This window comes from Peromyscus leucopus, chromosome 4 (assembly GCF_004664715.2).
Source record: "Peromyscus leucopus breed LL Stock chromosome 4, UCI_PerLeu_2.1, whole genome shotgun sequence".
Taxonomy (NCBI): domain Eukaryota; kingdom Metazoa; phylum Chordata; class Mammalia; order Rodentia; family Cricetidae; genus Peromyscus; species Peromyscus leucopus.
Genome location: NC_051066.1, coordinates 109,104,509 through 109,130,633, shown reverse-complemented (window position 1 = coordinate 109,130,633; position 26,125 = coordinate 109,104,509). Strand labels below are relative to the sequence as shown.

Here is a 26,125-nt window from a genome sequence, read left to right as displayed (position 1 = left end):
GGGCCAAGTGGTGATGCAGTCTCATCCGCACCAACACAACAAATAAAAAGCACGGGAAACCAAAAAGTAGGGGATAGTCTGGGACAGTAGAGTCAAGGGCCTGTCAGGAAAGTTTCTCAGGAGGAATGTTAGACTCGGCCTTGAAGGTCAACAAAAGATTTGCCCAGTAGAGAGAGGGGCAGGAATTCAGTCGAGCTTGGCAGACATTATCAGTGGAGAAAATCAGACAATGCTCTTCTCCACGATGGCCCATGGTCAGCTTGGCATGCAGAAATGCAAGTGTGGCCACTGACGGTGGAGCCATGGAAGGCAGACCACAATGGAAGGGGCAGGGGCGGGCCAGAGCTAAGCCAGTAGGCAGGGCAGGAGGACACAAACAAGCCATCTCAGAGCCAAACAGACCTTGCATTTGTGGCCAAGACGATTATCTCTGAGCAAAAGCCGTTTTCCTTTCTTCCTCCGTAACAGAACTTGCTTTTTGATGGAGTCAATGTGTCCAGCCCCAGTGGTGGTTCTTCACTGCTCTACACCAACCATGACGACCCTGTTTCCCAACCTCTCATCTTCCTTGGCCGATAAGGCTGGGTGTTCCTATGACCTAGTTCTGACCAGCGAGGCCTGAGTATGCTGTGGAGATCCCGGTGACCTTGATGAAAAGACTGTTTGTACTTCACCTTTCTAGTTCATCCTGTCCAGAATGTGGAAGCAACACTTGGAAGCCCTGCGGCCATCCTGCCGCCGGAGGGCAATAGCACAAAAATGAGCCGAACACACTGAGATAACACACACCTCTCACACAGAAAGCTTCTGTGGCAGCATGGAGCAGCTGAAGGGAAAATGGTAGCTTGCACCTGCTACATCTGTGACACTATTCGTTTCTGTCAGTTTTGACTGACAAGGGACAGAGGATGTTTCTAAGTGCTTCATTATACAGTGATGAATTTCCCCCATTATTAAGCAGTTTCTTGAACCTACACCTGAACACATTCCTGATCGTTCTAACACTGAACTAGTGAATCTGTACAATGAGGGGAACAGAGTCAAGCTTGAACCCACATTTCTAGCTCGGTGAGCTGAGTAGATGGAAATGCAGTGTCCAGCCGTGAAGTATACCATATACAGTCAGTGGGGCCCCAATGTGTTGCTGGTGTGGAGATAAGAGACCAGTCGTGCCAAATGTGATGCAATTCTATGAACCCTGTGAACTTTCACACTGGTCCTGCCCAAAACATTCCTGGAATTCTCCCTCGGAAATCCTCAGCAAGGTCTTATCTACATTAGAATGTCCTCACCACCAACAAAACCCCATTATTCTCATGATGACCTTGTCTTTGGAAATATCCAAGACAAAAGTGAGTAATAAGATTATGATAAAGTAATTTTAATGAGTGATTAAAAAAAAAAAACTCTGATGATTGGTGTGTGTGTGTGTGTGTGTGTGTGTGTGTGTGTAATTCCAGTTCCAAGAGATCTGACACCCACTCTGTACCTAACCTTCCGATACACAACCAAGCCACCCAAAAAATACATGTATGGCTGTGGTACGCATACCTACATACAGGCAAAATTCCCGTACATATAAAATAAATATAAACAATGTTTAATGATTTTTAATTTTTTAAAATTTTATGCATAGGTGTGTGTGTTTTTGTGTGTGTATGCCACAGGCCAGCCAGTCTGTGGTATATCATGTTCCTTTTTATTTTTTTTTTTTTTTTTTTTTTTTTTTTTTTTTTTGTGTATGCCAGCCAGCAGTCTGATGGAGTCAGTTCCTTGGGTCCCTCTTCCCAGGTGACTCTGTGTCGCGCTGACAAGCACTAACCAGCACAGCCAGCAGCTCCAGTGATATGGACTCTCTCTCACAGGTTCCGTAAAGATTTTAGAAAACTAATAATTAGCAATAAAGTTACAAGATTACTAATACGTTATTGGGGATAAGTAACCACATATTTCTAATTGATGTTATTTTCAGTAGTGACAGAATGCCAGCCCTATTAAAATCTGCAAAACAACAACAACAACAACAAAACCCACCTGCTGCCCCAGCTCTGAAGCTTCCCTGCTGTGCCGCCTTTTCCTCTCAGTTCTCATCAGTCGACCTCACCAGCGTGTTCATCCGGACACTGGTGAGCAGTGTTGTATCATCCTGGCGCTGTGTCTGCCCTCTCTGTGACTTTCTTTCTTCCTGTCTCAGTGAGAAGAGTATCCATCCCATCTCCAGCCTTTTGAGCATTCCCTTAAGGTCTGTGAAGGGTTTCACTCCTGCAATCTCCTCTCCCTTGAGTATGACTGATTTTTCCCAGCTTCCTGGCACATGTTCGGTCCAGCCTGTAAATGTACTCTGCCTTGATAGCGGTGTGAATCATCACTATAAATTATTGAACAGTGTTCTGATGACCTGAGTCTGATTCCTTAAAAGTTGTCCTCTTTTTGAAGAGGTGGGAGCTATATCGTCTCCTACTAGATCTGGGTGGGTCTGTGGTGGGACTGACCGACCATAGAACACAGCAGAAGTCACACTGTGCAACTTCCAGGCATAGGTGACCACAGACCATGTGCCGTGTCCAATTGGCTGAACGTTCTGCTAAGCAGCCCTAGCCAGGTGAACTGGCCCAATAGAACAGACCTTCTAGCCGTCCTCAGAACAGCACCAGCCATTGAGTGAAATCACATGAGTTCCGAGCCCATCCCAGTCAAAGCTGATTCTTACCTACGACTTCAGCCAACGCCACCTGAAGCAAATGGGCCACATAGCCAAGCTCTGACCAAATTCTTAACCAGAAAATTGTGGAACAGACTACAAGGACTTGTTTACAGCTACTAAGGCCTGGGGTCTTGTTAGCCAGAACTATCCATAGTAACTTCTATCTCAAATGGTTTCAAAACTGTATGTTGTCCCATCTTCTTTTGTATCTCACAGAAGAACTTGCCCCAGTGGGGTTGGGGAATTGACTCAGTGGTTAAGAGGACTGGCTGTTCTTTTAAAGGACCTGGGTTCAATTCCAAGCACCCACACTGCAGCTCACAACCATCTATAACTCGAGTCCCAGGGGATCCAACACCCTCTTCTGGCCTTCGGTTTGCTCAAAACCTGACTAGCCATGCTCTTCTAGGTAAAGCGGTTATCAGTTTCCTAAGTCAAGTTTCCCTGAGTTTTCTGCCACTTCTCTTCTGGCCTCTTCCTTGCTGCTCTGCTTGCTTACTCTATCTCACCTTTCGATGCGGGCTTGACTTTTCCTCTTCTCTTTGTACACACATTCCTTGGGTGAGCACAACCCATTAATTTTCCTTATGAGTCTTCTATCTGCTGATGCCTCCCAAATGCAACTCCCCAGCACTAGGGAGAATTCCAGAGTTACACAGCCAATTGCCTCCTCAGCATGTCCTTTGAAGGCAGATCAGCCATTTCAAATTTAACATGGCCCAGAATGGAGCCTGCCCCTAATCTGCTGTGTTTATAAATTCCTGTCTAGGTCCATCTAACTCTCAGCCAAACACCAAGGAGTCACCTTGGCATCTTCTTTTCCCTCATCACATCAATTAGTTTCCCATGGCAACTGTAACAAATTATACAAATTCGGTTGCTTAAAATAACAGTGCTATTCACTCACAAAAGGGAATGAAATTTTCATGCACACTATAATGTGGGTGGGCCTTGAAAATGTGTGTTTAATGAAATAATTCAGGAACAAAGGACAAGTGTATATGATTCCATTTACATGAGGGACTTTAAATAAGCAAATGAAGGAAAAGACAATACAGTGGATGTAACCAGGAGCTGGGGAGAAGGGGAAAGGGGACTATCATTTAATGGATACAGAGTTTGTTGGAATTGATGAAAGTGCTTTAGGTGTTGTGTGGTTAGTTTTATGTCAATTAACAAATGATTAGATGGAATCAACAAATCTTGTAAAAAAAAAAAAAAAAAAAAAGCAAAATGTATGTAGAAATAATAAATAAGACACAAATTATATCGACGTGGCTTATCGTCTTCAATGCTGCTGTCATGGTGGCTGCAGTGTATGGTCATGGCGGCTGTGCAGTCTTCTTTGTTTTTATTTTTCTGTTATTGTATTTTTGTAGGATATTTTATTTATTGACAATCAGAGCAAATACATAAGAAAACAGAAGTGAACATTTCAGAATGATAGGATGGTTAATCATTCTATGAACTGTTAACAAAAAAAAAACTAAACAACAAATACAATGGAGTCATTTGGGAAGAGGGACTCAGCTAAGAAAATGCCTCTGTAAGATTTGCCAGTAGGTAAGTCTACAGAGCACTTTCTTGATTAGTGATTGACAGGGTGGGCCCAGCTAACTGGGGGTGGTGCCATTCCTGGGCTGGTTGTGCCGTGTTCTCTTTGCTAAATAAGGTAACATTTACCCCTTCTGGAAACTAAGCAATGAACATCTCTCAGACTATTTATTATTCAGGCCACTACACTCACTACCAACCTATTAGCAAATCTTGTTAATTCTAATTGCCAAACACTTCAAGATTGTGTTTACCTTTGCTATCATCCCTCTTGGACCAGCAGCATGTTTACCTAGGACATTCACAGCATGTTTTCAACATAACTTAATTCTACTTTTGCTCTTTCCTTCAATCACCATGGCAACCCTGGCCTTTGAACACCTGATATGTGTCTTGTCCATCTTACTCACACGTTAGCATCCCTGCCTACTCCTCTCCTTGCTCATTATCTGCCGCCACAAAGACCTGCTCCTATGACTCAGACGCAGAAGGATCTTTCTTATCATCCCATAGAACACAATGCTTGTGACCCTGTACATGACGCAGCTCTGTCTTCCCAGGGCCTCGTTCCAAAGAAGCAATGCCTCCTGATGGCATCTGCACTCTCTTTCCCAATGCCTTTACATCAAATCTCCCTAGTTATTCCCTTCATAATGCTCACAGCAATCGGTAACCACCTTGTTCATTCACTTACTGTCAGTAGAGAAGGGACTGTGCTGGCTCCAGCATTCAGAACAGCTACTGAGTATAGAACAGATGTTCAATGTCTTGAATGACTGAGCCCAACACCATGCCTAAGGCCTGCAACTGTCTAAATAATCAGGTTTGTGGTAATTCACTCATTTCTCACACTACATACAGGTGTTCAGTCCATAGGGAGTTCCTAAACATCTGGACAGATGGAGCAGCCAGCATCACAGATAAGGCAGAAGATAGATAGATAGATAGATAGATAGATAGATAGATAGATAGATAGACAGACAGACAGACAGACAGATGACAGATCCACAGTTATACCAAAGGGGAGAAAAACAACCCCTTCCACCACCAAGGGTCGCACAGCAACAATTGAATATAATATCTGGAAGTGCCACGTGCCATGTTCTACAATTATTGATGAAGCAAAGTTTGGAAACATGTCCTTACCCAATTATGAGGGTTTGGAGATACCATCCTACCACACAGCCAGAAAAAGGAGAATGTGAGATGTGAAAGTGCACCAAAGACTAATACAAAGCCTTTCATAGAATGACTGCATATAGCCTTTCCAGACTCTTCTCCCTACACTCCTCCTCCAGCCTCTGCTGTCTTCCGGCCACATTGAATTCTCTTCACACACCATGCCTATCATACATTCAGTCCTCTGCACATACTGGATCCTCTACCACAGAAGCTTTTCAGAGCTAACTATCACTCTAATCATCAATAACTTTTTTTTTTTGATACAGATCCTCACTATGTAACCCTAGCTTACCTGGAGCTCACTTTATAGGCCAGGCTGGCATTGAACTTGGAGACCCACCTGTCTTTGCCTCTAAGTGCTGGGATTAAAGATGTAAACCACTACACACAGCCATCATTATTTTAAACTTCATATATATGGGAACATATGTGTACTCTGTGTGCCTAACTTCTGTCAATCAAAGCAATGCCATGGAGGTTTATCTGTGGTTTTGAGTGCAGCATTTTTTTTCTCTTTTGTGGCTCTGCACTAGCTCATTGTATATCTACACTATATTTTACTAATCCATTTTTTTTTATTTAAAAGCCTTCTGGGTTGTTTCCAGTTGTGGGCATTTATAAATGAAGTTGTTATAAACATCCTTCTCTTGAATATAAAACTAGGGGTATAATTTCTGAACGATAGGGTACATGTATGATATCATATGACATTCCCATGAGCAGTTCATAAGGATTCTTTTTGCTCTATATCCTTGTCAATACTTAGTATTAAATTTTATGGGTTTTGCTTCCTTGTTTTCATTTTTGGCCATTGTGGTGGTACATAGTTGTGTCTCATTATGGCATAAATGTGCATTTCCATGGTGAGTAATGATTTTAAGCACATATTTACCTGCTTACTAGGTAACATGCATTTCCTTATTGTTGGGGGGTAGATGAAGTCCTGAGTGAATGTATATTATTGACATGGGCACAGCCATGTCAAGGACCCCAATGCCCAAGACCCATGGTCATGGCAAAGCTTTCCCCCTTCCCAGTACAAATGTTGATGAACAATCTTTAGCCCAAACCAATGTGTGCAGAGAGTATCAACTGCAGCGTCCTCATCCTTCTGGAATGTTGACACTGTGTACAGAATCTACCAACCACAGCAGCTTCCTCCTCCCAGATGACTCCAACCTACTGCTCTCCTACAGAGACCTCCTAAGGAGGCCTTCTACCAGGATTAGTTACCCCCACACACACACACACACAACGTTGGTGCTAAACTTGCTGAGTTTCTGAACTGCTGCTGGTGCACCTCCATCAGAGCACACAACCCACCCCATCGCAGCTTTTCTGTATGTCTGTCCTTTCATTTCCTGTCACCCCGGTTAGGTCAATCCTTAAATGGTGCGTGTCACTGAACCTTATTCAACAAAACCCTGCTTAACATGTACACTGCACACGTAAGTTGCTGTTGACAATGGTGACAGACCATATCCACAATCCTTAGGATTACAAATCATCGTCTGGTTTGTGTAACTTGAGCGCTTTTATTTTGAAAGGATTTTCCTAAATATATTAGAAATCTAAATATACTCAAACCTGATTGCTCTTCTCTAAAACATTCCAAATAAAGAAATGTGACTAATAAGAAGTAGAAGAGCATGGAATAAAAAACAAACATATTCAGCAAATATCATTTAAGCAAGTGTGCTGTTGAGCTTTCTGTTATTGTAACAAAGCCTGAGATAATCAACCATCTCACAAGGAGGAAAAACTTGCTTTAGCACACAGTTTCAGAGGTTTCAGTCCATGGTAGATTGCCCATTATTTGAGGGGGGCTCTATATGAGGCAGCACATTATGAGGTAGCAGGTAGTGGGACAAACCTTCTCACTTCCAGGTGGCTAGGAAGCAAAGGAAGAGGAAAAGCAAGGTTCCAATATCTCCTTCAAGAGTACATTTATGATAAGACAACTTCCTACCAGTAATCCCTACCCATTAAAGTTTCCAAACGCCTCCCAGAAGTGCCAGAGACAAGGGACCAAGCCTTTCGGGTCTTTGGGACCTTTCATGTCCAACCCACAGCACATGTATAATGCATGAGTCCTGCCAGATACAGGGATGAGCAGTAAACAAGCTGTAAACAACGCACGGCTGTAAACAGCACACGGCTCAGCTCCTTGTGATCTGGTAGCGTGCTCACACTGTGTGCGGTGGCTTCTGTCTTCTGCTGGAGGGAAGGTCCAAGTCTTACTCACCTCTGGGACCTCGTTTTACATGTGAGCACCCAGTACAGATGTTGGCGTGTGCCTTGAGTTGCTAAGCCAGCTGATCTCTTTGACAACCCCATATGGAATAGGCAGAGTAGAATTTGCATTGTCCTTAGTGGGAGGGAGCAGCTCGAAGACGGCAACCCACATCCTCCATCCCACTTCAAGGTTCTTTGCTTTCTAGTGCATCCCTAGCTGTGGAGAACTCCAGAATCAGTTTATAAGATAGCCTATGCCTTTTTCATCTCACTTCCTACATCTACACACAAAGGAAAGTGATAAATTTGTGCCTGGCTCCTCCGTTCAGTCTGAATCTTTTCAATGATGGATTTTTTTTTTTTAAGTGGTATGTTTTTACATCCCAAGCAACCCACATATCCCTATGGTGAAGTCTTACTGACACTGAGAGGTAAAAGGCTTTACATCTCAACAGTCACCATCTTATTCCTAAAGACCACTTCCTCTTTGGCAGGTTGTCTGTGAGTCCACACAGATGCCGTGAGCTCTGGAAGCCCCTGTGGTACGTACCGTTCTGTGGGAGCAGGCCCTTTCCGGAGACTCTACAACCTGGTACCACGTCCTCCCACAGACACCCTCCCATCCCAGCAGCTCGTTTATCTCAGGTGTCAGAGAAGAATGAAGCTGTGCTCGTGCACATTCCAACTCCGGCACCTGGAGGGGAATTCTGCAACAGAGTCCGCTGGCATCTGGGAAACCAGGCTGACTCATTGGCTGGCCAGTCACCTAGCCAGGCCCTATCAACCCCCAGGCTGCTAGAGCTGTGAACACAGCCAGACGAGAGGCCCTTGGAAGATCTCTGGGGCAACCTGTATCTGAAGTATATATTTGACACTCCTGGGAATGGGACAGAACAGCACAGGTCAAAAGTCCTAGAGTTCTCCTCAACGCTTGGCATTCAGGAGGTGAGAGCAGGTCAGCCCCCACTCCTCCACCAGAGCAGGAGAGACCTAGTGAACTGTGAAGAAATGGCCTGGAAGGATTTATGAGAGTGGGGTCACCCTTTTCCTCACTAACCAGAAACCCACAACTCTGTGACCTCAGCCAAACCTTTGCCCTCTCTGGAACTCAGTTTTCTACCTTCAGAATGGACAGGGTCAGGGTAGGGCCAGACAAAATGGTCAAGACCTTTCTAAAAGCGACGATCTTTGGCCCTGATTTTTACACACAACCAGAGAAGAAGTATAATTACTGGTTGTTTGTTTCCCTGGGGCCATGTGTTTCTAACACTCCAACCATGTGATCTTTCAAGAGAAATTCCCTACCAAGCCCTAAAATATGTTGGAAACCTGGGATTGCCAAAGCCTTGATGATTTAAATTTCATTAAAAACATTAAATCGGGGGCTGGAGAGATGGCTCAGAGGTTAAGAGCACTGATTGCTCTTCCAGATGAGTTCAATTATGGTGCTCACAACCATCTGTAATGAGATCTGGCACCTCTCCTGCTATGTTGAGTGTATGTATGTGCATCCTGTGCATGTAGAAACCCAAAAAGCTCAGAAGGTGGCACTGGCTCCCTTGGAAGTGGAGTTAGAGTTTTGAATCATCATGTGGGTACTAGCAGCCAAATCCAGGTCCTCTGCAGGAGCAGTAAGTGCTCTTAACCACTGAGCAAGCTAAGCTATCCAGCCCCAATGTGACTCAGTTTCCTATTTCTGCTTCAACTCCCTCCCCAGGCTCTACCCTCTCCTTAACAACCTCAGCCCTGGGGCCCACCATGATCCTGCCATGCCTTTCCCCTTCATTTGTCAAGCATTTCCCCCGAGTGCCAGATTCTGCTCTGTGCTCTGGAGCTAGCAAGACTGTCAATGTGGCTAGTTCTCAGGACATTCAGTCTTACAGGTGGAGGGACTCTATCAGTCATCTGTGGCACACAGCCCGCACCCCCTGTGGAAGAGCACCCAGGAAGGATATCTAACACAGCTTAGAACAAGGAGCTAGGGCAGGTGCTCTCAGCACTAACCCACAGCAAGCGGGCCTCCTTGGAGAGGCTCCATCCATGCTCAGGGAAAGTCAGGTATGTCTGGGAGCTGTAGCAGCAGTGAGAAGACTCCTGGGACCAGCAGGATACAGAAGCTGGGGGTAAATGCTGCACTTCCTCAACACTTGACAGACACATCTCTCGGAGAGTCTCGCAGCTCGTTACTGTAACTCAAACTCTCTGAGCTTCCTCAGATCATCTCTCCAATAAATTCCTTGCCCCTGAGTCCTGAGTTAAAGGTCTCCTTCTTTAAGAGATAGAGGAGGTTGTTAAGAGACTGAGTTCATCAAAGGGGAGATACCCCAGGCGGGACATAGTTCAGGAGGTACCACATGGAGGGAAGGACGTGGCAGGGGTTTGAAAAACATATACTTCTTGGTTCCAGGAATTTGTCACGGGACTCTAGCATCCTTCTCCGGTAGAGGAAAACATTTATGCCATCTTTTCCTAGGCTCCCAAAAGTGCTAGAAGAGAAAGGACCGCAAAAGAGGTCTTCAGTGTCCCTGAGAGATGCCCACAGGTGCCATACAGTAGTCGTCTTTGAGCCCACTATATACCCAAGAAGTCCACTCGTTAACAAAAGGACATTTTCAACATGGTTTAGCATCTTAAGTGATATGGATTTATCTAAATATCAAAGAAAGGTTGTCTTAAAAAGGAAGATAACAACAGCATCAAATACTAAAATTGGCTGAAGGAATCTAAACACGGTGATACACAGACAGCATGCCCATAATCTGCTCCAGAGCCCAGTCAACCTTGGGAACCACAGTTTCCTTACCACGGAATAGTAGTCAGTGCCTTGGGAAGATTCAATGAGAGCATGCTTGCGGACCTGGGGTCTCGCCATAGAAAGTACTTAACTGTAAAGCAGGGGTTTGGGGGTGGGGTGAGGGTGATGATGGAAAGCAGACAGCACCATACAAGGGCAAGGCTAACCCAATCTATAAAAAATCCTAAACAAACCCATACAGGGACTGACGTCAGTTTCCCCAGCATGGGGGCCCAGTTGGATAGCACCAGGAACCTATCTGCTGAAGCAATAGAGCAACCCAGAGGACCGAGAGTAAACAGCACACCAGCCTAGGCAGGCCAGCACAGCACTGACACAGGGGCAGCAAGCAACACAGCAGGCTAGGTTAGGGTGGTTAAGAGGATCTGAGCTCCAGGAGAGTGCCAGGTGACGACTTCAGGGCCAGGGGCCCTCCCTATCCCTCCCCACTATGGCCCAGAGGAGTGTCCCCAACAGGGTTTCTTAACATAGTTTACAGCCCTTGCAGGTATACAAGGTCCTTCCTTCTTGCGGTCTGTTTGTACTCACATCTCAGTGGGCTCTGCTCCTTCCCATCTGGTGTCTCCAGCAGAACTCCCCTGCTGGCTTCAAGGGAGCTAACGACTTGACCAGGGTGGACAGAGCATGTTTAATTTTGAGAGAAATCGGAGGCTTTGATTCTTGGGTATACAGCTCTGTGCCAAGCAGGGGTTAAGGAGCTCATGGCTGGGCCGCAGGAGTCGACCTCCAGCCACTTCTCTTTCCCATCTCTCTCTGCTTCCACTTCTTCCCACGGTGCAGCGGTCCCATCACCAGACTCCTGGACAGTTCCCCAGAGGCGAGCACAGAGCAGACCTCCCCTGACCTCACTTAGGCGCAGGAGGAATGTTCTGAACAGCAAGGCCTCAGCCGGCCCCGCAACACACATCTTTGAAGACGACCTCAAAGGAAACCGCCAGGGACTAGTAATCCCATCAGACCAGTTTGCAAGGTTCCTGGGACTGCTCAGAGCTGCCCAGATAAGCAGTGACAGGAGGAAAAACAGGAAGCTCTGGTCCCAGCATCTGTATACAAAGAATTGGGGATGATGGCCCAGCCTGTTCTCAAGCTTCCCGACCCGCCTGGGAGAAGAGGGGAAGGGGTAGGAACTCTATGGGAGAACAGCACTGTCTGCTCCAAGCAGGTGCTGCAAAAAAAAAAAAAAAAAAAAAAAAAAAAAAAAAAAAAAAAAAACCTGTGTCACCGTGTCCTCTGGGGGACCTGCAGGTTTTTATAACTGGGATCCATCATGGGGCAGGAGTGTCCTTTCTGCATTTCTGGTCTCTATATTTGTTCTCACTGCTCAGAATTAAACACAGGTTGTCACTGAACCGGGTCTCAGAGCAATCACTTGTCTTGGGGGCTTTTGCACATGGCTTGAGCTAGATCCAGGGTGAAGACTCCTTTGCGCAGGTCTGCGGTCACTTCCCTGTGAATCTCTGCAAGCCACTCTGGGAAAGCACCCCTCCCTCAGGAAAAGGCAGCTTCTTTCTCTCCCGGCTCACCATTCGGTCTCCAATTATCCCAGGAGATTAGGAATCACCTAGAAGAGAGATTAAGATTCCTGGGAGGTGACAGGGCCGCCTCACTGGGCACCAGCCCTTGCTGCTGGCTCCTTTTCTCAAGCTTGGGAAAGTGAAGTAAGGAAAGACAAGGACGGGAAGGATCGGAGGAGGCCTGCGGGTGAGGGTGGGGCGCCAGGTCTGTGCAGGGAAAGGCCTGAGGGTCGGAGGAGGATTGCAGGTGGGAAAGGCCCCCGGGGGGGGGGGGAAGAAGTGAGATGAAAACAAGCAAAGTCTTGGTGGAGAAGGCGGGACTTCAGGGCCGGAGTGTCTCAGGCTCCTCCTGGACGGGGCTGGAGGAGGGGCTGCGGGGAACCAGCCGTCGGTCTCCCCTCTGACATTCAGAGTCACATTCAGAAGTCACTGGTTCCTGCAATAGTCAAAAGTTTGAGGGCCGTGAAGGGGTGCCACACACCACAGGGGCAGCTTCCAGGTAAGTATGACATACTGCAGATACCTTCACCCCTGGCCTTAAAAGTCCCAGCAACTTTCTCATCACTTTACCTTCCTACCAAGAGGGAGGCCTTTCTCTTGGAGCCTTGATGATGACTCAGAGATGGGTGTTCAGTGGGGAGCCATGGCAGGAAATCTGCAGTAACATGGGCTATCAGGCAGTGACCTTCATGCCCAGGGCCGGCTTAGAAGCCACTTTGCCATTCCCAAGTCAGCCTGCAGCCGCCAGAGCGGGTGGAAGCGCAGCTAATGAGGCTGGGCCATCCCTCCTCCAGTGCTGGCTTTTGTTAGAACCCATATGGGACCAGGGAATGCTTGATCCAAGGGTCCCGAGTCTTGGAGCTGTCTAGGGCTCCTGTCTTCTTCTGAAGGCAACCCTGAGCTCCCTTCCAAGAGAAGGACCCCAGAACTTATTTTACTCAAACTAAGAAGTGGCTGGGCACTTCCAATGAGAAAAAAAATTGGCCCAGTCTAGGTATGACTAAATTTCTCTTGACTCCCATTTAATCTCAGCTGAAGTTTAACCTGGGAGCATTCACAATCAGGACGCCGCTGCTTAAACGGGGTGGGGGGAGGGGGGGCAGGGGTGGGGAGGGTTACAGACAAAAAGAGATCAAACAGCCTTCTCTCAAAAACTCATAGAAGAGGAAGTATGGGGGACCCTGGAAGAGTCAGGTCAGGCATGGAAAGATGAGGGAAGCCTCCGGGAGGCTGGAAAAGCGAAGGCATTGCTAGGACAAGCAAGTGTGCATGGGTCCTGCACCAGAGAGGAGGGAAAAGCTGGTCTCCACCTGCTCACGGGCAAGTATGAGGTGGAGATGGGGGTGGGGTGGGCCTCTCTCTCTCTCTCTCTCTCTCTCTCTCTCTCTCTCTCTCTCTCTCTCTCTCTCACACACACACACACACACACACACACACACACACACACACACTCACACACTACAGGAACATCCAGGGGGACACACTTTTGCCTTCCGGTCAGGGGCTTCTTCTGAAGTCATGGGCGGTCTTTCCCTAGAGACTCGACATGCGTTGGACGCTGCTTCTGCCGCAGCTGCTACTGCTGATGGTGCGGAGCCAGGGTCTGGTGGGACTTTCCCAGGAGACGATCCCCTCTTCCGACTCACTCGTCAGGGACCCCGGGACATGCACGACAGCCAAGCCACCGACTCGCCCTGCCAGGGGCTCCCCGCTGCAGGAGCCACGATCCTGACCCTGGCAAACCGCAGCCTGGAGCGCTTGCCCAGCTGCCTGCCGCACACGCTGCGCAGCCTCGACGGCAGCCACAACCTGCTGCGCGCCTTCGGGGGGCCTGAGTTCGGTCGCCTGCCCGAGCTACGCGTGCTCACTCTGAACCATAACCGCATCTCCACGCTGCACTGGGGCCGCGGCACGCCGGCCGGGCTGCGCGAGCTCGATCTCAGCCACAACCTGCTGACCGCGCTGCCCGCCTACGCCGGGCCCCCGGAGCGCAACCTGCGCTCGCTGGCGCTGGCCGGGAACCCACTGCAGGCGCTGCAGCCACGGACCTTCGCACGCTTCCCGGCGCTGCAGCTTCTCAACCTCTCCTGCAGTGAGCTGGACCACATCGCCCAGGAGGCGTTCGCCGGAGAGGACGGCGGGCCCCTGGCGGCGCTGGAGGTCTTGGACCTGAGCGGCACGCGCCTGGAGCGAGGTGAGAGCGGGGTGAGGGCTACACATGCGCCTCTGGGGGGTGGAGATCAGGGCTGCGTTCTTCAAGAGGTGGCCCCAGAAACCAGACGCGTGGACCCAAGTGCCCGAAGTGCCACACAGTCGCAGAACTGCTGACAATCGCCGGATTACATAAGAGGAAACTAAGGCACAGAAGGGTGGAATGACGTTAGACCTAATCTCATAGATCTAGCGCCCAATGCCCCCAAATCACAGCCCAAGCATTCCACCGGCATGGCTCAACACTTCTGACTGGATGAAAGCTGTGGGATGGCGAGGTGAAGTTGGCATTGGAGCTCATGAACATATACATGAGCTTTGCCCAAGCGTGCCAAAGAGGAATTGATTTCCGCTGCAACACGCAATAGTTTCTACAGATGTCGGATTCTTCCAACAAGATGCAGGAGGGAGGTGCCTCTGATTCACGAGCATGGTTCTTTTGTTCTTTAAAAACACTTTATGTGTCTATGACCTCTTGTTTACCACGGTGGTGTGAGGAAGGGCGGCAAGGGGCTAGAGAGAACAAGAAATTCAGAAAGGGGAATGTTCTCCATATTTTGGGAGACGACAAAATTGAGTTCCTGGGGCCTCCTCCAGCCATGTGCCCCTCTCCTCCTCTCTTATGTTCCTCGAAAGCTCTCCACTCTTGGAAGGCATCCAAGCCAAGTCTGGCTATTTTGTGTGTGGAGTTTAACCCGAGGCTGTGACAGCAGCAGGCTTGGAGATAATAGTCCCTGGTAAGAGCTTCCAGCTCTGTGGCCTTGGGTCAGCCATGCTTCTCTATGTTTTTAGTCAACTTGTAAAAAAAAAAAAAATGATTAGCCTTTCCAGCTGCTGTAGCCGTGACCTCTCCTGTCACTCACTTCTGTATGGCTCTTCTGGGCCCCTGGGTTGTTGTGCCTTGCTGTAATGGACAATTCCCTTGGATTTCAGTTGAGTCTGGGTGGATCAGAAACCTGCCACAGCTCAAGTCCCTCTACCTGAGAAAGATGCCCGGCTGAAGACGCTGGAGGGAGACATTTTCAAGATGACTCCCAACCTGCAGCAGCTGGATTGTCAAGAATCCCCGGCACTCAGTTTTGTCCACACAGAGATCTTTCAAGACACACCTTGTCTACAAGTCCTTCTGTTCCAGAAGTAAGTGGTTCTAAGCCCAGCTCAGTCAGGACTGATTTTTACCCCTTATACTCTATTGAATTTTATACGACGTATCAGTCCTTACTGTTTCTGCCACTGCCCTTCCAAATCCTGACTGGGCCTCTGTTCTTCCCCATCTTCCCTGTGGTGTCTTCAGCAGGTCCCAGACAGTATCCCCAGCTTAATAACTAGCAATGAGGAGACAAGGACACTGGGTCTTCTCTCCACTGGAACCCTCCTTTCCCCAGTGATGCCATCCCAGGGTATGAGTGGGCTGGGGGGAAGGAGATGGGGTAGGAAGGTTTACCATGCCGTAGGATCTGGAGCTGTCCCTCTTATTCTAGTAGCAGCCATTGGCTTGACTTCTCAGAGTAGTGGAACACTTAAGATGACCCCAGGCCACCTCTTGTCAGTAGGTCCTACATCTGGGACTCGTCTTTTGACATAAAAGCATCCTCTTTTCTCCCTCGTGTTTTGGTAGGGATGGGGATTAGAGGAACTTCCAAAGCGCTGTCCAGTCTCTTCTCCCCTCTTTGATCAAGGCTACAGCTGGGTAATGAGTTAGTAAACTCCTTGTCTTCCCTGGTCTTGAACAGGGTGTGGAGCAATTCTCTTCGGGATCTGGGCCCCTTACTCAGTGCTCTCAGCCTTTATGGTTTCTGTTGAACCTAAGCCCTGTTTGAAATACCCAGTTATTTAACAGTCTATTCTGTGTCATTGGCCATTTGTGAAAGATTTAAAGTAGCAGCATTGAACCTCAGTTCTGCGGTGAGGTTCTGTGTTCCCTGACCCACTGGGGCCTAGCGCTTTTCAGAGGATGAATACCTGCCTCTCAGAGTCCAGGAAGATGGTGTCTTAGAGGGGCTACAGGGCTTACCACATCATGGATAAAGATGGTGTTGTGGAGCTGGAGAGATGGCTCAGAGGTTAAGAGCACTGACTGTTCTTCCAGAGGTCCTGAGTTCAATTCCCAGCAACCACATGGTGGCTCACTACCATCTATAATGAGATCTGGTGCCCTCTTCTGGCCTGCAGTCATACATGCTGTATACACAATAAATAAATAAATCTTAAAAAAAAAAAAAAAAAGGATGGTGTTGTGGCTTACAACTCCAGGGGAACCTAAGAGTAGATTTTCTTAGTTCTCTTTTGCCCAAAGCAGGTGCCAAAGATGGAGCTATTTTCCCTTGGGAATGAATGCTTCTCCTTCGTTTGGTAACCAGATACTAAGCACACATGGTGTGGAGGGAAAACACTTTGTGGTTCTGACTCCTTTAGGCTTGATAAAAATACAAAAATTCGCCGGGCGGTGGTGGCGCACGCCTTTAATCCCAGCACTCGGAGCAGAGGCAGGCGATCTCTTGAGTTCGAGCCAGCCTGGCTACCAAGTGAGTTCCAGGAAAGGCACAAAGCTACACAGAGAAACCCTGTCTCGAAAAACAAAAAAAAAAAAAAAAAAAAAAAAAAAAAAAAAAAAAAAAAAAAAAAAAAAATACAAAAATTCAAAGTAAAAAGAATGAAACACCGGAAAATGATACAGAGTGAAACAGGAATACAGCAAATACAGCAATGGTACTCCCTTTGGGGCTTTTCACTTGAGAAAAGCAAATGGGAGCCCTTAAGTCTGTTTCTGGAGTATAGGTGGTGTCTATAGAACTGGAGAAAGTGGGGCTAGAGGGGTGGCTCAGGGAGAAAGGTGCTTGCTATGATAGCAAGCATGAACACCTGAGTTCCAATCTCCAGCACTCCAGGCATGGTGCTGCACATCTGTAACACCCTCATAGGGATGCAGAGGCAGGTAAAGCCCTGCAGTGTGCTAGCCGGCCAGCCTCAGCTAAACGGCAAGCTTCAGGCTCAGTGCAGAGACCCTGTCTCAAAAATAATAAGGTGGAAAGCCATTGAGGAGGACATCCTGATGTCAATCTCTGACACCCACAAACACATACATGGATACACATTCCCACATGCGCATCAATACGCATATCCTCCCCCACTCACTCTCTCTCACACACAAATGATAATACTGACTGGTGTAGGTGATGATGGTGATGGTAATGATGGTGGTAGTGATGGTGACCGTATGATGACAGTGGTGGTGGTGAAGCTGCTGATGCTGAAGTTGGTAGTCATGACCGTAATGATGATGCTATGGTCCCACCTTTCAACAAGACCACAGTTTAGTTTAGGAAACAGATGACTGACGGCCAGCACAAGCCATCATGAATCACAGCTGAGGCACACACTCTATGCTGTGTGTTAAAGCAGGTCGTGATAGTGATCCATCAGGCTGGGTCAGGGAGGCTTCTGTAGGAAGGGCGTGAGTGAGCCATAGCTCTGTGCAGCTCATGTTGCCCATGATGAATCTGTTAACTGTGAGGGTCAGGGAAGTAAAACCTAAGAGTCAAGGAGCTCAGGAAGTGTGAAGAGTCCAGGTCAAACATTCTGTCAGATTCCAAGGAAGAAACAGGAGAAAGCCGAGAGTGGATCTGCCATTGTTAGGTGTGAGAAACTATAAATATGCCTAGAATAATTCTCCCCTGCCCCATTCCCGTCCCCCATCCCTGTCTATGACTGCTCATCTTCACCCATCAAAAGCTTGACGCTTGAAGCTTGGTGACTTGAAATTGGTGCTGTATTAGCAAATGTAGACAGGAAGGAGAAAGCTTCGAAAGTTGGAGTTTGTTTTCTCTTGTTCTTGGAGCCCCAACTACCATGTGATGCTCTAGGCTGGCCTCCCAGGTGGTAAAAGGTGCATGGAGAGAGGTCCACACCTACTTGAGGCTCTCTATAGATGATGTAGTCCTACATCATCTGGCCCAGGTGAGCCTGCCCAGACCAGGAAGTGCCAAGCCACCCCAAGAATCATGTGAATGAAAACAAGGCAATTGTAAGCGTCTACGTTTTGGTGCCATCCTCCACTTAACAAGGGCTAACTGGTGCACTGAGTGAGGCATTGTATAAGTACTGGCATTGTGCCAACAGCTGTGGTCCAGTTCTGGCACTCAACTGCTTTTTCATTTCTGGCTACATCCAATTTGCTAATATCCTCCTGGCCTAAGTAAGTCACCAAGTTTGAAAGTGTAGAGAAGTACAGACTAGCTTTGCATGGGGAGAGATGCAATCACATTGCAAAGGTGTGAGCCTACAGAGATGAGAAGACCTGTGGCCATTTCTACAAATACTTCATATAGCTGAAGTTTTTCTGGTCCTGCCTGGCCCACAGTCAGGACAAATCTCTCCCACTCGTATCCCCCAAGGAAACACACAGAGACTTATATTACTTACAAATTGTATGGCTGTGGCAGGCTGCTTGCTATCTGTTCTTATATCTTAAATTAACCCATTGTATAAATCTATACCTTGCCACGTGGCTTGTGGCTTACCAGTATCTTACATCATGTTTCTCCTTGTGGCAGCTGGCAGCGTCTCCTGACCCAGCCTTCTTCCACCCAGCATTCTCTTATCTCCTTGTCCCGCCTACACTATACTTTCTGCCTGGCTACTGGCCAATCAGCGTTTTATTTATCAATCAATCCTAGCAACATATATTCACAGCATACAGGACATCCCACAGCAACTCCACCATACTCGGCAATGGCAAACTCACTCCAGGCTCTCCCTCTTTCTTCCCTGGAGTTCAACATAATCTTTGTCCTAGATTCACTCCACTCTCGGGGTCTCTTGGCTTATCCAGTGGTGAGATAAGAGCTTCACTGAGAGTTTTGGATTAAGGGTAGTAAAACACTTACCTAGCATGTGTGAGGCCCTGGTTTCAATCCCCAGCACTGGTCTATAACAATAGTATTTACTATCCGTTTTTGTGTGTGTGTAGAAATTTGTATTTACTAACACGTTTCTTATCACAGACTTTTGATAAAAACATTTGGCATGGGGGTATTTTCTCTATCCAATATGAGTTAATAATGACTGAGTTTGGTTGGCAAAATAGGGGGTCTAAACTCATTTTGGTTCTACTCAAAGTTCTAACACTAGCAGAATTGTTTTCTCACAATACCACTGTGCCTCTTAGGAACATTTGTTTCTTTTTCTTTAAGGTTTAATTATTGGGGGCTGGAGAGATGGCTCAGCACTTAAAAGCACTGGCTGCTCTTCCACAAGTCTTGATCTCAGCAACCACACAGTGGCTCAGAATCATCTATAGTGGGAACTGATGCCCTCTTCCAATGTAAAGGAGAACATGCAGATAGAGCACTCATATGCATAAAATAATTATTTTATGTGTGTGTTTGCTTTGCTTGTGTGTCTGTCTGTGCACCGTGTGTGCAGTACCCATGGAAGCCAGAAGATGTGAGATCCTCTGCAACTGGAGTCACAGACTCCAGTTGTGAACCACCATGTGGGTGCTGAGAACTGAACCCAGATCCTTTAGAAGAGCAACCAGTGCTCTTAACCTCTGGGCCATCTCTCCAGCCCTTGTGGGAACATTGTGAACCTAATTGTTCAAATTGAACCTAAAATCATGAGTTAACTGGTGTGTGTGTGTGTGTGTGTGTGTGTGTGTGTCATTTCAGCTGCAACTTGAGTTCCTTTGGACCTTGGATTGTGAATTCCTCCCAGGTCTTATCTGTCAACCTCTTTGGCAACCCTCTCACTTGCAACTGTGAGCTGGCTTGGCTTCTTGTGGATGCAAATAAAACTGTCGTACACAGGTAACACATTTACTGAACAGATGGCTGTGGGGTGGGATCAACCTTCCAGAGCTGGAGGCATCCCAGCTTATGTCTTGCCCATATGACCATGTGGGCATTCACCCCAGTGTAGTCAGATGGGGGGTGGGGAGGATGAAGGCTCTACTTCTATTCTAGCCAGCCAGAAAGGGCAAAGAATATAGAAAAACTGACTTGGGAGCTTTTAAATGGATGAGGCTGCCAGATGGTGCTCACCATTTCTACTCATATTCATTGGCTAACAGTTAGTGGACAGACCACATACACCTAACTGCAAAGGAGGCTGGGAAATGTAGTCTGCATGCCCCGTAGGAAAAGCAAGATCAGCTGTGCCATTTCTCCCATTTTATAGACAAGGGAATAGAGCCCAAAGAAGTGAGATACTTGATAAATTCACGCAGCTGTTGGATGAAGGAGGCAGTATCCATCTTCATCTACATCTGTGCTCTTAACCACTAGGCCCCTTGATCCCTCAAGACAGCCTAGCTTCCTGCTCGTAGCCATTCAGCCTAAGCCCAGTATGCTTACAGAGCCTTCTCATGGGGCAGGAAACAAATTCTGATGATATCTCTTGGCAAGAAAAGCTTGGCTTAGAAGATGCACTAAATCCCTCGACAGTCAGAGTCTCACTATGCTGTTGAAAAAGATGTTGTTGAGAGCACACGCTAAAGCAGAAAGGCTGGCTTCATTCCACTTCCTACTGTAGACATGACTGCGTTACCCTCTCTAGGGCTAATAGTTCCTACCGCACAGGTTTCCCAGGTTTATGCTCCGCCATTTGCTAGCTTTGACATCTTGGGCAGTTGGCACCTCTTTCCTGTTTTCTTCTCTGCCCAGAAGGGATGACAGGGACTTCCTTCAAAGGTTTCCTGGGTCGATAAAGTGATGTCACTAGGCGATACTTGGTAGAGATGTGTTAGCAGAGCGGACCCGTACATTGAGGATTTAAAACCCTGAAACCAAGGCTCTCCTAATGATTGGTTTTCCCTCCAGGGCGGCAGATACCATGTGCGAGCCCGCTTTAGGGTCCAAGGACCCCTTCTCTGGCCCTCTCTCCCTCTTCCAGCTGTCTGACGTGTGCAGGCCAGACCAAAGCACCACCCTCCAGGCTTCAAATCCGCCTCACTTTGATCATCCGGTTTCTGCGCCATGGACACAGGGGCCTTCCATTGGCCAGAACACAGTCCTGTCTGCTCAGCCTGGAGGAGGCCAACAAAGTATCACCAAAGTCCCCTCCCATACTGTGGCTTCTCTTACACAAGGGTCATGGAGGCATGGTGATACTTCAGAGGAAACTGCCCAGTCCGCTCCTGGCTCTCTGACCGTTTACAGTCCCTCCAGGGCTCTGCCTGGTGCAGCCAGCACAGGGGCAGGGCAGATTGCCACACATACCCTCGAGCCCAGTGTCTCCCTTGCCTCTGGCACACTGCTCGGCAAACACCTTGGACCCTTGTCTACTTCGCCAACCTCCCGGAGCATATCTCGGACTAGCCAGAGGACACCAGCCACCACCCAGGCTCCCCACACCCATCCTCCACAGGATGAGATTCCAGTCCTGCTGTTGGATGACGACAGCGAGGAGGATGAGACTCAGAATCAGGCGGCAGCACCTCGCGAGGCTGTCTCTTGCGATTACCACCCCTGTCGGCATCTGCAGAGCCCGTGCGCAGAGCTGCAGAGGCGCTTCAGATGCCGCTGCCCTGGTCTTAGCGGGGACGATACCATCCCAGACGCTCCCAAGCTGCAGGGGGTTTCCGAGCTAACTGACACGTCGATGCTCATCCACTGGTGTGCCCCCAACTCAGTGGTGCGCTGGTACCAGATCAACTACTTGGCGGAAGGAGGATCCGGGAACCAGTCCGTAGCGGACATCTATGCTACAGCCCGCCAGCACCCCCTGTACAAGCTGTCTCCAAGCACCACCTACCACGTGTGTGTACTGGCAGCCAACAGGGCCGGCCTGAGCCAGCAGCAGACCTCAGGCTGGAAGAGGTCATGTGCCACCTTCACAACCAAGCCCAGCTCTGTAGTCATCTTCTGGGGACTGTGTATGTCCAGTGCCCTGTTACTGGTCAGCACCCTGGTGCTGTCTGTGTGTCTCTGGAGGCAGCGCTGGAAGCCACACAGGCAGTTCTATGACACAAACCTGGTGGCCTTCAAAAACCCGGCCAGGGCTGAGGAAGTAACTCAGTGGTAGTGACTTCCCATACGCAAGGCCTTGGGTTTATCCCAGTATCAAAATCAGACGCATTTGAGGCCTTGGATTGATCTCTAGCAACCAATTAAACAACAGACCAGTCTTTGACCATCTGCTGAGGCTCTAGACTTTCAATTATCCCAGCTTCTTTCCTCCAATCAAACTATATCTGCATGCAGAAATTATGATCTAGTGCCTATAAACAATCTCGAGTTCCACATTCCCCAAAGCCAGCGTGCCTCAGGCACACACAGCACTCTGCCGCTTCCTTCTCTGTTCCTTCTGTGACTGTTCTCAGTAGCCTGATGGTCACACCCGACAGTCCTGTGGCACCTGTCATTCTGTGTTGTCCCCTTGGGGTTTTCAGCAGTCAGTGTCTCCCTCAGTATCCACTGGGACTGCATGGGAGGAGATGGGAGAAAAGAAAACAATTGTAACAAGGAACACAACTTTTGGAAATGCCATCCTTAAGTTTCTTGTGTGCAAGTTGCCTTGTGGCCCCTGATTTTCGAGTGAGTTCTGTTAGCCAAGAGTGGGTGGCCAAGGAAGAGGTACGGGTGGTTTCCTAAGGCCTTTTGAAATTTATCAGCTGCATTTCAGGGTGTGTCAAAACATGTATTTCCAGCTTTATAGCTAAAACTGGCCTTCTGGTAACATCTGTGAAACACAGGAAAGGACTATTTCTTCCAGGGCTTCCAACATTTCACTCAACACTCAATAGACAAAAGTAATATGTACTTTAGTGCTCAGACAAGGTCTTACTGTGCAGCACTTACTGACCTCAAACTTGGGACCCTTCTGCCTCTCTCTCCAAATGTTGCGATTACAAGAGTTTGGAGAGGAGGGAACGTTGAACCCCACAAACAACGCTTATTTCTATTGTAAGAAAAGAATTGTTTGAATCCATCTCTCGTCTCCAGAACAGGCTGTAGCACAAATGCCACACTGCAGAAAGAAGGAGGATCCTAGCTGGGCCCCAATATAAATTATACTATACACTTCCGAGGGGCTAAGTATTCAAGCATGTTTTCAACATCCTAAAATATATCCCTAGTTGCATCATATATATCTTTAAAAAGTTACAAAAGCCAAAAATGTGAGTTAGTGTTGTCCTAAGACAAGTAATTAAATGGCCCCAATGTTTTTAGCCTATTCTCAAGAATGAGTCAATTTGCCAATCTGTATACACAAATGCATACTCTAATATTCTCATGCAAATACAATTCCAGTATATTTTAAAAATGAACACAATGCTGGGCAGTGGTGGCGCATGCCTTTAATCCCAGCACTCGGGAGGCAGAGGCAGGTGGATCTCCATGCCAGCCTGGTCTATTGAGTTAATTCTAGGGCAGCCAAGCCTACACAAAGAAACCATGTCTCAAAATACCGGGAAAACAAACAAACCAAGGACAGAATGTATTTTTTGACAATTCAGTATACAAAAAAAATTGTGAGGACATTTGAACTATTTTTAAGAGTAGATATGGAAAAGGTGTTGACCAGAGCTAGATCAAAACCCCTCATACTAAGGATACTATGGTCAACAATAACCACAATTAAGCAAATATAATAAAGCAGATAAATGTCTAATGTCCTCTATAAGCACTTTTCCACCTTTTTATTTGACGTTTCTGTGGGCTCACCATCCTGGGTGCTCCAGTAGTCCCTGTCTCCAGGCTCAGCAGCTCCGTTAGAAACTATGGGAGAGTTGAGGCGGGGGCAACCGCCAGCCTTGTCCCACCCTTCTCTTCCCTGTGATGCAGTGGTAGGGTTTAGTATGTGCCAAACCCACGGTGGCAACATTCGCTACTTTTCTATTACTGTGACAAAACTCTGACCAAGGCAACTTACAGAAGGAAGGATTGATTTAGCTTGTGATTCCAGAGGGGTCAAGAAGTTGATAGCAGGTAGGCATGGTGGTTGGAGCTAGAAGCTGAGAATTTCTTTTTTTTTTTTTTTTTTTTTTTTTTTTTTTTTTTTACTTTTATTGATTCTTTGCAGATTTCACATCATGCATCCTGATCCCACCCACCTCCCCGTCCCTGTGCCCACCCACCCCCACATCCACCCTTGCAACCTCCCTCCCAAAATAAAAATTTAAAAGAAAAACCAAAAACCAAAGCAAGCAAACAAACAAAAGCAAAACCAACAAAACAAGACAAAAACAAAAACAAACAACAAACCAGAAAAACAAAGCATCTGGTTGTGGAAGCTGTAGTGTGTATGGCCCACTGAGTCACACAGTCCCCTGTCCTTTCACCTTCACTTGCAAGCCTTCAATGCCACCAGCCATTGCTCTGGTTCAAGGCCTCTGGCTATCGATCATGAGCTCTCACCGGGGCTCCTCTTGTATATCCTGTTGTCCTCTGTCCTGGGGATCCGTAGGTTCGTCCCCTTCACATGCTCCAACCGTTCATAGATATGGTGGATGTTCTGGTGGGCCAGCTCATGGCCCTGGTTCTGGGCCTGGGGGTAGCTGGGCTGGTCTCTCCACTGTCACCACCCAGGTGAGCTCTCCAGCCCTGCCTTGACCAGCCCACCCAACACAGCCTTGTAGCAAGGAGAGGGGCCAGTTTTGCTCTCAAGCCCTTGGGTCCGGCTCACCCATAATCACACTACCAGGGCCAGCTCCACTGTCTTGCCCAGGCAAAAGGTGCAGGGCCCTCTCTTCTGATTGCTGTAGGGGGGGGACGGGGTAGGGGGGGGTGTCATCTCTCTTGCTCTTATGCCCTCAGGTCCGGCTCACCTGCACCACCACCACTAGGGTCAGCTCTAGTGCGCTGCCCAGGCTGGGTGCAGGGCCTGCTCTCCCGTGTGCTGCAGTCAGTGAGGGACAAGGCTAGTTCTCCATCTTTCGTGATCCAGCCCCCTCACTGAACACAGGCAGCAAGGGGTGGGAGGGGGAAGGGCATCTCTCCCTCCCCCGTGCCACCACATGGCAGATGAGGGGGTGGCAGGGCCAGCTCTGCTGTTCTCACTCTCAGGACTGGTTCACCTGCTTCCTGACAACAGGGTCAGCTCTAGTGTGCTGCCCAGGTGAGGTGCATGCACATGGTGAGGGGTGGGGCCATCTTTCCTGATTGCAGGGGCTAGATCTCCTGTGGCAGTATCCAGTGAGGGGCAGGTCCAGCTCAGCACAACCTTCAGATTTCAACACTCTTGGTTCCTACGAACCCCATGATGACACAGGCCATGGACATCAACAGACCCCAGCCACAGCAGGACCATGGACCTAGACGTGACTCTCGGCGGCAGCCCTGGCACAACAACATAGTCTCATTTGGCTGACCAGACCCCGGCATCCCTGTGGCCTTTGGTGATAACATGGGCCATGGACATTAACTCAGACCCTGGCTGCTGTAGAGCCATGGACCCAAACATGGACCTCAGCAGCAGCCTGGGCCCAATGTCACCAGGGGGCAGCACACACCACTCACATTTACATGGCCCCATGGCAGCACGGCTCTCAGACACCAGTCTGGCCCCAAATAGCGGCCTCTGCACTGCCCTCAGTGGCGACAAGAGGCACAGACATCAGCTCAGCTGCTTCTCAGGGCTTTGGACCAAGAATGGCCCTTGGCAATAGCCCATGTCCAGACATCATCACCTTGGACACAGGTGGCAACCAGGCCTTTCACATCAGCCAGTTCCTCACCTCTTCAGAACTGCCTCTCCCCAGCCCATGAATCACTCCACCCCTCTTCCAACTCCCCACACTGTATTCGTTCACCATAAAAGCATCTTACTGCCCCTGCCAGGCACATGGCATGGCTTGGATCTGTTGCTGTGGCTATGTCCCAGCCTGACGCTAGAGTCCTTGGGTGGCTCCTGGTTGAGTCCTGCCCCACCAGCCACATGGAATGACAGGAAGCTGTTGCTGTGTTGCGG

General features: G+C 48.2%; 1 protein-coding gene across 1 annotated transcript; it reads left to right on the top strand.

The window, feature by feature from the left end:
• Positions 1 to 12,416: 12,416 nt before the first annotated feature.
• Positions 12,417 to 23,831, top strand: Lrrn4 (leucine rich repeat neuronal 4). The gene is given in 7 exon segments (XM_028878639.2): positions 12,417 to 12,503; positions 13,542 to 13,629; positions 13,632 to 14,198; positions 15,149 to 15,208; positions 15,211 to 15,352; positions 19,885 to 20,022; positions 21,034 to 23,831. Coding segments are annotated over 6 exon segments (2,190 nt in total). The 5' UTR covers positions 12,417 to 12,503; positions 13,542 to 13,550; the 3' UTR covers positions 22,238 to 23,831.
• Positions 23,832 to 26,125: the final 2,294 nt, after the last annotated feature.